The 9,864-nt window shown below is 36.7% G+C and overlaps 1 protein-coding gene across 2 annotated transcripts; it reads right to left on the bottom strand.

Moving 5' to 3' along the window:
- Positions 1-3,871: 3,871 nt before the first annotated feature.
- Positions 3,872-8,737, bottom strand: LOC137410141 (uncharacterized). Of its 2 annotated transcripts, none has more exons than XM_068095726.1 (6): positions 8,644-8,737; positions 7,455-7,601; positions 6,585-6,749; positions 5,685-5,744; positions 5,240-5,403; positions 3,872-4,425 (listed from the first exon to the last, which is right to left on the bottom strand). In XM_068095726.1, the coding sequence occupies exons 2-5, from the start codon at positions 7,530-7,532 to the stop codon at positions 5,338-5,340; spliced, it is 369 nt and encodes a 122-aa protein (XP_067951827.1). In that variant the 5' UTR covers positions 7,533-7,601; positions 8,644-8,737; the 3' UTR covers positions 3,872-4,425; positions 5,240-5,337. The 2 variants fall into 2 exon arrangements, with proteins under 2 accessions (XP_067951827.1, XP_067951829.1); XM_068095728.1 differs by having other exon boundaries at positions 7,455-7,559; positions 8,644-8,699.
- Between the last annotated feature and the right edge of the window lie 1,127 nt (positions 8,738-9,864).

The raw sequence follows: 9,864 nt of genomic DNA, 5'->3' as shown, positions 1-9,864 counted from the left end.
CCTGAACTTTGTGATGTGGGCAAACTTAGGATACAGGCATGTTGGCTCACCAGTGCATACTACATTCCTGTACGGATTCACCAACAAAGATTTGTCATGTTACTTGACAGTGGTTGTACAAAGTCCGTACTTCCGAAGAAATTGCTGGAGACATTGCTTAGCTCATGTTACTCGAAGTTGCTACCTGTGCGAGGTAGCGGGATATTGGCAAACGGGCAGCAGATTTTGCTTGAAGGCATGACGAATTTAAAATTTCGACTGGGACCGATACAACTGCAACATCAGTTTGTAGTATCTGATGTGGACAATCACATTCTGCTAGGGTTAGACTTCTTGGAGGATCAAGAATGTCAGATGGATTTCCGTCATTCGCAGCTACGTTGTAAGGGCACTGAAGTTGCCTGCTGCGCCGAGGACGGAGAACCCCTTTCGGTGAATGTGCAGGTCAAAAGGAACATAGTTGTTTCGCCAAATACTGAATGCTTATTGTTGGCGAGGCTTAGTCGAAAGTGGACGCCAGGGCCAGCTTGCATTAAAACTTTACACAAGGTTTTGGGCTTGAAGGTTGTCACATCGCTGTGTGAACCTACAGAGCAAGAGGTCAATATTCGTGTGATGAACACAAGCAATAAACTTATTCATCTACCTTCTGGAAGAAAGGTAGCCGTCTGTATGCCTGTGGAAAGACAAGAACAGTTTCAGAAGGACTGCAATAGAACTAAATGCCCCAAACACTTCAATGAACATTTACCCAGTTGGACGCAATCTCTGCCAGAAATGGAACCAAAGCAAGTCAACACACCGCTGATAAAGCATCAGAAAATGTTCAGCTCCAGCAAAGGTGATGTTGGTGGCCACCAAGTAGTAAAACATTAAGTCTCGGTTATGAAAGATAGACCGCTTATTAATCAGCTAGCATATCGGCTGGGGCCGATACAGAAAGCTGAGGTTGAAAAGCCAGTAGAGGAGTTAAAGCCGCACAATTTGTATAAAGGAGGTACAAGGCTCTATCTACAAAAGTGGAGAATCCAAGATGATATGAAAGATGAACCCACCACCTTTTCTGTCGGAACCAAAGCTTCATTGAAATCATTCTTCACGGAGAAAGGATGCAGTACTAAACTTAAACCAAGAGATGCTAATCTCTGCACCATCAGCAAGTATCTGACAAACCAGAAATTTAAAATGGAGTGCAAGGGGGGAAACCCTATTCAATATGAAAGTGATATTAGACTAAGCACCACCAGAATATGCAGAAAAAAACTGCCTAAGCCAACGGATCGCCCTCCTGATTCAGAGGTGATGGAGCAACCCGTCCCTCTGCTCCAGGATCACACAGAGATATCCAAGCTGGGGGATCACACTATTCCGCCAACCCAGCCTACTAATTTATGTCAGCACCTACCGGACTACCGCTTAGATGTCTGCCATAGAAGTAATGCCATTCTGGGACAGAATGAAGTTTTAGGGGAGGATAGTGTTGTAAACGTAAAAATAAAGCGAGATATTCTAAAGAACAAACTCTATGAAAGGAGTGGTGGCCATGAAAAAGACCGTGGAGGAATAACTCCGAAGAGTTGTCTTATTTGGATGCTATCGGTCCCATGGACGTCAGGCTCATCAAGGCGCTCTGGACACCCGGCGCAGAAAAACATGGTGAACTGATCAAAGGGAAAAGGTGACGTAGCCAATATATATATAGAGAAGAGACTTCTGGGATAGTGAATGACCTAGAAAAGATAACAGACGCCATTTATTAAGGCTTTTACGCAGTGAACAATCTTCTATAATTTATTTCTTACCGTTCACTCATTGGAAGACATTTTTTATGTTCATGGTTACATGTCAAAATATTCTAAGTTTCTGTTATAATTAATTGTTAGTGGTTTAAGATTACTTAAACAATATTGTTTCCGTTTTTGTTCTACGTTTTCTCGAGATAAGATTTTGTAATTTGTAATTTGTAATTAATTTTCGTTATCGAAATATGTCTTAATGTTTTTTTACACTTACTTTTCGCTACCCAGTATATGTAGAATTTCCTGGGCTTTTTGTTAGTGTTTAGATTGTTATGCTATAATGGCTCATTGTCTAGGGATAATTTTTTATTGTTCTGTATGTGAAAATTCTTAGAAACTCGGCAGTCAGCAAGACGATATGATTGGTCGGTTTGAACGATAACCGTCAATCTCTAGGCCAATCGCTTATGTAATATAAATACTGCCACTAATTTTTAGGCAGTTCAGCTTGGGTGTGACTCTTGAATTGGATGCATGATTAGTATTACTATAATAAAGTCGTTATTGTTGGAGAAATATCGTTTATAATCGGCACTAACAGCAAGCTCACAAAAAATGACTACAAATAAATAGGATAATTAAATAATTATCCTTACAAGAGTTGTGTTCTCTCCTGTTGGTTTCAACAGGTTACGGCGTTGGTTTCAGCGCACTCTGTTGGTTTCAGCAGAACGGAAGCGAGTTGGGTTCAGCTCCCTCCTGTTGGTTTCAGCAGGTTGTACAGTCAGCAGCGTTAGGTTCAGCGCACTCTGTTGGGTTCAGCAGAGCATAAATGAGTTGGTTTCAGCTCCCTCCTGTTGGATTCAGCAGGTTGTAGCGTTGGTTAAAGCGCAGAGATCTAGAGCTAGGGGTTGTCCCCACCCTACTCTTGCGAGTTTTCTTCAATACGCGACTGTTGGCATGTAATGCTTATCAATCAACATCTGCTGTTAGCCCTGTCACTATCTCGGTCTATGCATTTATCATGCCTTCCAATGGTCAAGTATAATTGCAGTGGCTCAAAACCTGGTCAGTTTCTGGGTCGTTTTGTAGAGGTGGAGCTTAATCCGAAAATGCAAATGTTTTGTCGGCACTAAGCGACGAGGTTTTAAGCAAGTGCCAATGTTTAGTCGGTTAGAAATTGAGTCTGTAATCTTATTATTTTTTTGTAACAAAATAAAGCATAAACATCGTTTTAGACAAATCTTTAATTAAAAATATGAGATCTTTCATCAAACTAGCATAACGTATTCACATAGTTGTTTATCGTAGTTTTGTCGTGTTAAGACGAAATAGTAACATGCTCACGAAACGGAAAAAAATCTTCTCAAAAGTACATCATTAATTATTCTGTATTCGTTTATACAGTGTGTATGAAAAATGTCTTACATACGTTGTAATATGATTGCACTTACATGTATGTAACGTGGTATTATATAAGTTATTGAATATTTGTGATTATGTTCTAACCAAATAAAATGCACATTGAAACAATTGTCTACTTTGCTACCATTCTGAGAGCTAAAGAAGATTCTATTTCATTTTAGTGTAACTATTTATGTTAGCGTATCGTAAGACAAAGATTGTGAAAAGGCAACAGAAGACATTAGTCTATCTTATCTTTACTACAAACACCGACTTCTCCAACAACTAACTTTGTTTAGATTTTGAACATGACCGCACTCTGTAGGTATTCATTTGTCAATTTGCTTATATATTTATTATTTATGTACAGCATTGTGTGACCAAAAAAATTTTCTTGATTTGTTGAGCAAAAAATATTTTCTTTTTGTTGGCATGATGATGTATTTTCTTGCTCCAATATAAATAATGCATGTGGCAATTGTTGTGCATCATTGTTAGCAGCTTTCCCGTTACCTCCACAAGCACAATGTAGCCAATTCTGGAACATCAGAGGGCAGCACACACAAAACCTTCAGCATGATGTATGTCTATTGGCATTGCTGATGTTGTACAACATACATTGTTTGAAAAGTCGATGCGCAATGACAAAATGTCTGGTGATGGACCACTGGAACAATGATGGGAAGTAGGTTGTTTTAGTTATCGGACGAATCTATCATGATAAATCGTAAAGTTTAATAATTTTACTTTATTTGATATAAAAAGAAAATGTTGCACATAACTTAATTACTACCACATCAGCACCAAAGCCATAAAAGGCCTTTAACAAGCACAAATGAGAACAGAATAACAGAGTAGAAAAGGGCTACATATACTACATGTAGATATGTGAAAATAAGTGAATATAAGTATGGTTTATGTAAAAAAAAATCAGTGTTGAAAATCCTGAATGTTTTATGTATGTAGGTATGTTTTAATTTGATCAATATATTCACTCAAAATTGAGCACAGTACAAGCTGAAACAGTTCGAGATTTTGCATATAAAAGTATTCCTATCTAGAACAAGTTTGTTCTCTATAGCTGCAGATGAATTGGCAATGAGGTAGAGGGCACGCCAGATGCCATCTGGCGTGACTTCCCTTCATTGCCAGTTCACCCACAGCTATGGGGAACAACCTTGCTCTATGCCTATCTAGATATTGCTTGTATTAGAAAGCCTCAGGAAGCATTTTTGCTCTGCCATTTCTTACTCCCTGCAAACTCCTCTTGGAGATCCTTGATCTAAAATAAAAACAATCATAGCATGTGTATTTACATCTCCTTGAACTTGTAAAGTACTGTGAATGCAGTATTCAAGTGGCATTATTTGCGACAATTTTTGACTTTGACAAGAATACTATTTGTTAATTTAATGAAGTAGATTGGAAAGTTACATTGGAAATTGTGATTAGCTGGAAGGTAATTTGGCGATCTCAAAGAACCGGACAAATCTGCTTTTGCTAGTTCCTGACTTTATTACTGTTTTTACAGTAGTTTTATTTCACAATTATTTCCTGACTTCATATATCTTCTCCAATCCTACATTGCTCAACTGACTTAGCCCATAGAGTTGACTTGTACAAGACAACAGCGAAATTAGTCCAAGTACTCAGTCTATGAATCGGATGGTGTTGTGGCACCTTGTTATCAATCTCTCAAAGAGTTGATAACAACTCCAGAGATGCTCCCAAATCCTGATTGGAGATTTGCACATTACATCAAATCACCAATCATGAGATTGGCATTAAAGCACCATAAAAATGGATTACCCAGTTTGTAAATTAAATCAAATTAAAACCATCAATTACATAGTGGATGATGGTTTTAATTTCATTTTATTTGAAAGCTGAGCAGTCACCCTTCTAAGTGATTTGATTTGGAGCTAAACGCATGCCAGCGATTTGATATGCTTTACAAATCTGGAATCAAAGACTTGGGAGCATCGCTGCACAACTTTCTCCAATTCAGACACTGAGCACTTACACTAAAGTGACACAAAAGCATCATGCAACAGGGTTCTAATTTTAAAACTGAGTTACTGAATATTACCACTCACCGGACTGTTAGGTATGAAAGTAACATCAGGTGTCTGAGTTACATCTATAATGCTGTCGTTTGTGGCGTTTCGTAGATGCTCCCCACATCTATGGAAGCTCACATAGCCTCTGCTCTTACTCCTACCCATCCTGAGCAAGCACTGCGTTTCCTCCTTATCTTGAGCTATAAATCAGAATGCTCGAGGCATTGAACGTTTGGCTGGGTGTGAACAGGCAACTTAACAAATATCGCAGTTGGCAGCAAATAATTTGTTTCTGAAACCTAATCCAGCCTACACAAGGGGTTCTTCTGCATTATCCTACTATAACTTCACGTTTTTCTAGCTACTAATCTAGGGCTATAAATGGCTTGAAGATTCGCCTACCAATGAAATTCCACATTTAACCATAATTAATATTGCACGATTTGCCTAAAATTTTATTGCTGGTTATGTGAGTGAGTACCTCCGTGTTACTATCAGATGTATTGTCTTGAGGATGCGGTCTCTTTGTTGGATTCTGTGACTAAAAATATAAACAATACGTAAATTATGTATATCGACACCATGTGACAACATATATGAATTTATGCACATGTATAGCATATTTATATTTGTGGGCACAATCTAACTAAATTTAAATTGGCAAAAGAGTCCAAACAAAGGCCTTGTTGCCAGAGCTCCAAAATAAGCTTTCATTCTATCTTGCTTTTAATGATTGTTTTTGCAAATTTTAGGTGTGAAATATTCAATGTAAAATAAAATATTACGTCCAAGTTTAACCAAAGGTGTGAACTGCGATATAATACTATCTGGCGCATGTGTGAGGCCTCACGATGAGAAATTCTCAAGAAAAATGAGACAGATTGCCGTAAACTTCACTGGCTATTGGGTCAAGGATATGGTATCTGAGCATTCCAATCAAGTCTGTGTTTCTTTGCAATTCTACCAAATTTCTATGAGAGTGTAGATGAATAAAAGAAGAGAAAATGTTTTTGAACTTTGATGTACTGTGAGACCGAAAGCAAAGTATCGAATACAGCTTAGACATGTCGCAACCCTCACAGTAGTGTAGACTTAGATTTACTGCATTCTCTGATTTTGGCTTACAAGAATATAAATGTGCACGCATGCTTTTGTTACAAGATAGCTATTTCAGAAATAAAACAATTTAAAATCCATAAAAGTAATAAATATTATTCATCATCTCTATGTAAAATCCATACTATACTATCTGTGCATTTGCAAAGACATGGAAGGATAGCCCTGTCTAAATATATTGGACATACAATGACCGAGTTTTGCTGTCCAAAAATATCCCTTATAATAGGCTGAGTAAAATATTCTTGGTGTACCGGTAACTTACCCTCCGCTGTTCTTTGTACTTTTCCTTCTGGGTTTGCTGTCTTTCAGGGCCGTACATGCAGCCATACTCTTTTTCTTCGCCATACTCTTTTTCTTCGCCATACATACATAAATAGCTTTGACTGTCATGGATGACGTTCTTACCTCTCCAAATATCTTCACCTTGCTAAATTAGAGCAGATAAAATTTTAAAATTAAGAAACATGGTACAGATTTTTTAGATTCATTAGCTGAAGACGTTGTAGGTTTTTAGCCTTACTTGATTGCTAACACTCAATTGGGAACTAACTGCTGCATGTATATGATGCTTGATACATTTATTGCTTGCTTGATTGTAGTTATTAATATATACAATGATTTTTAATGTCATCTCAATTGCATGCCAATGCTTGTACACTGAAGTCCATGTATATCTTCTAATCAAGGCTGCACTATAAGCTTGATCGTAATCCACTGCATGTCTGTATATACCCGAATATCCACTTCGTCAAATTAAGCTTAAAAGTTGAGTGTCTATAGAGAGTAATCCTTTATTGCTGAGACTTAGATGGTGTGTATCCAGTGTGAGTTGCTAGTGAACTGATGAAAATTGTGTCAACTCTGCTTCAAGTAGGGCCTGTGACGTCATAGATCACATGGTACAAAAATAAACCAAAAAGGGCTCCATCAAACTGCAGCATAAAAACATATAAGCTACTATTGACATGTACTTCTATTGCACAACAACCAAGCATAGGCCTACATTTTACAATCAAGGTTACACTTCAACATCAATATTACACTAAAATATCCGAGGTATAAAATGTTCATTTTTAACGCAAGATCACAAATTAGGCAGTGAAGAAAAAGTGCTTTAAGGATATGAGATTACCTTCAAAAAGTCTTTCATGCTTGTTGAATATGCCGTCCTCATGGTTTGTGTAAAACTTGTTGCCATATTCGATTTCATGGGCTTTGATAGCTTGCTCAGACTCGTCTAACAATGAGGCAAGAAGGAGCGGCATAATGCTTAAATGCACTGCAATTAAAAATATATATTTGGTAGGCCCTCAGGCTCCTCGTAGAAGTTGACTGTCGTCAGCGATCATGTCATTCAGCTATCGAGGCTTCGATAACCTACCGACATGATTGCCGACTACAGGCACGGGAGGCCTGTAGGTAGGTCTATATAGAAGATGAAATGATGAATACAAAAAGTCAGTTATGAATACATGATGACCCACTGAGGTCTTGAAGCAATATGGATATGCAGTGCATTTCAATTAATTTTTTAAGACAAATTGCAAGCAGTAAGCGACTCTGACTACTGAGGACTACTGATCACAGGCAGGCTGTCTAGTCCAAAAATATAACTGCCCTGCATTGCAGAAGACTACAAAAACTTGCTTTACCTTGCCTCCTCTCCTACACTTTTTGTGAACCAAACAGATGAGATACAGCCTAGGCCTGGCGGTGCTACTGACAGCGCACCATTGTAGTAACAAATTCAAATAAAATTTGAGATACACAATTAAATGGTTGTTCCTTAGGTAGCTACATACTGTCGTTGCTTCAAAATGTCCTACAGTTGAGACTTGGTAGTAATATAAAGTTAGTTGTTAAAAAAGTGTGTGCTTGCAGCAAATACAGTAAAGATAAAAAACTGATGTCTTCTGTTGCCTTCATTTTTACAATCAATGCCTAACGAGATGCTAATACTAATATTTACAGTGAATTAAAATAGAATCATTTTAGGCTCTCAGAATGGTAACAAAGTGGACAACCGTTTTAATATGCATTTTCTTTGTTCAGAACATAATCGTAACTTTTCAATATTTTATGTAATACCGCTTTACAAAAGTGTATTCATATTAAAAAAATATATAACTATTTTTCAAATATAAACGAATACAGAATAACTAATGGTGTATTTTTGAGAAGATTTTTTCCGTTTTGTGAGCGTGTTACCATTTATTCTTAACAAGAAAAAACTACGATAAACAGCTATGTAAATACTCTATGTTATTTTGCTAAAAGAACTCATATTTGTAATTAAAAATTTGCTTGGAAAAGATGCTTACGTGATATTTTGTTAAACAAATAGATAACTACTCGATTTATCAACAACTAAACGTTTGCAGTGGTTCGACTAACTTTAAAGCTTTTGTATTTCCGGATTAAGCTCAACCCCTACAAAACGACCCAGAAACTGACCAGGTTTTGAGCCACTGCAATTATACCTGACCCGTTCCAATAAATAATTGTTTTGATAGACTTTAACGCATAGCGTAATATCCTTACACTCATGCAAACAATCGTCCATACATGTAGTTATTTTCACCGTAAACATAAGTAATCGTGGCAGCTTATAGGCTATTAGCCAATAACGTACGAATATCAATGATATATCGATATACGCACCGGCACCTTACGCCTAGAATAGCTTAATGCTAGGGTCATGGCAAATGGATTGGTCGCTGAAGCGCGCATTTCGTTTGCAATTGTTGTTTACAACCGAAAAGTACCACCATAGTACAGGAAAAAGCAGGTAATCTGCGACTATGTATTTATTTCCATCACATTGACTGTAGAGTAACCATGTTTCTACAAAGCTCAAATAAAAAACACTTAGCCTACATAACTGATTTATGCAACTCTTGCTTAAAAACCCATGGGTGGATATGGAGAATTTACGTTATGTTTGTTTGTTTGTTTGTTTGTGAATATTATTTATTGAGGTTTTCATGAGAAAATAATGTTCTGTTGACCTCATAATTAAAAATTAAAGCTAATATAATGTGGTATAATATGATAATTGAGAATAAAATTGATAGTGGCTACAATAATATTATTTCTATAAGAGGATAATAAGATCGTTGATTGAGCTGAGTATATACATATACATATATATATATATATACACACACACATATATATACATATACATACATATATATATACATATATACATACATATACACATACATATACCATGTATATACATATGCACGCTGAGTTGATTGAGTATTTAGATTCCAAGTTAGTAATTATTAGTATGGTCATTTTTTAAAAAATTTTAACGCGGGTGACACAATACTCTACTATTCTTATGTCAGCTATGGTTGTAAAGTGACAACCGATGGTTTTTAATAATTTTAATTCAATGTTGTTAGTATACCAGTGTTAGTAAATAAAATATAGAATGGTCAGTAGTCACAGTATGGCCAGTTAATCAATATCAAATGACAGCTCATTCACAGGATCTAATACCTCTTCTTTCATAATCTTGATAGCATTATATT

Source organism: Watersipora subatra, unplaced genomic scaffold, assembly GCF_963576615.1.
Source record: "Watersipora subatra unplaced genomic scaffold, tzWatSuba1.1 SCAFFOLD_46, whole genome shotgun sequence".
Classification (NCBI taxonomy): domain Eukaryota; kingdom Metazoa; phylum Bryozoa; class Gymnolaemata; order Cheilostomatida; family Watersiporidae; genus Watersipora; species Watersipora subatra.
This window is presented reverse-complemented; position numbering and strand designations above follow the sequence as displayed.

Excerpts from the sequence above, each read along its gene's own strand:
- LOC137410141 (XM_068095726.1), bottom strand. The coding sequence starts at position 7,532 with ATGAAATCGAATATGGCAACAAGTTTTACACAAACCATGAGGACGGCA. Across the intron at positions 6,750-7,454 it reads GCATGAAAGACTTTTTGAAG|CAAGGTGAAGATATTTGGAG; the intron begins GTAATCTCATAT and ends GCTCTAATTTAG. Across the intron at positions 5,745-6,584 it reads AGTACAAAGAACAGCGGAGG|TCACAGAATCCAACAAAGAG; the intron begins GTAAGTTACCGG and ends TTATATTTTTAG.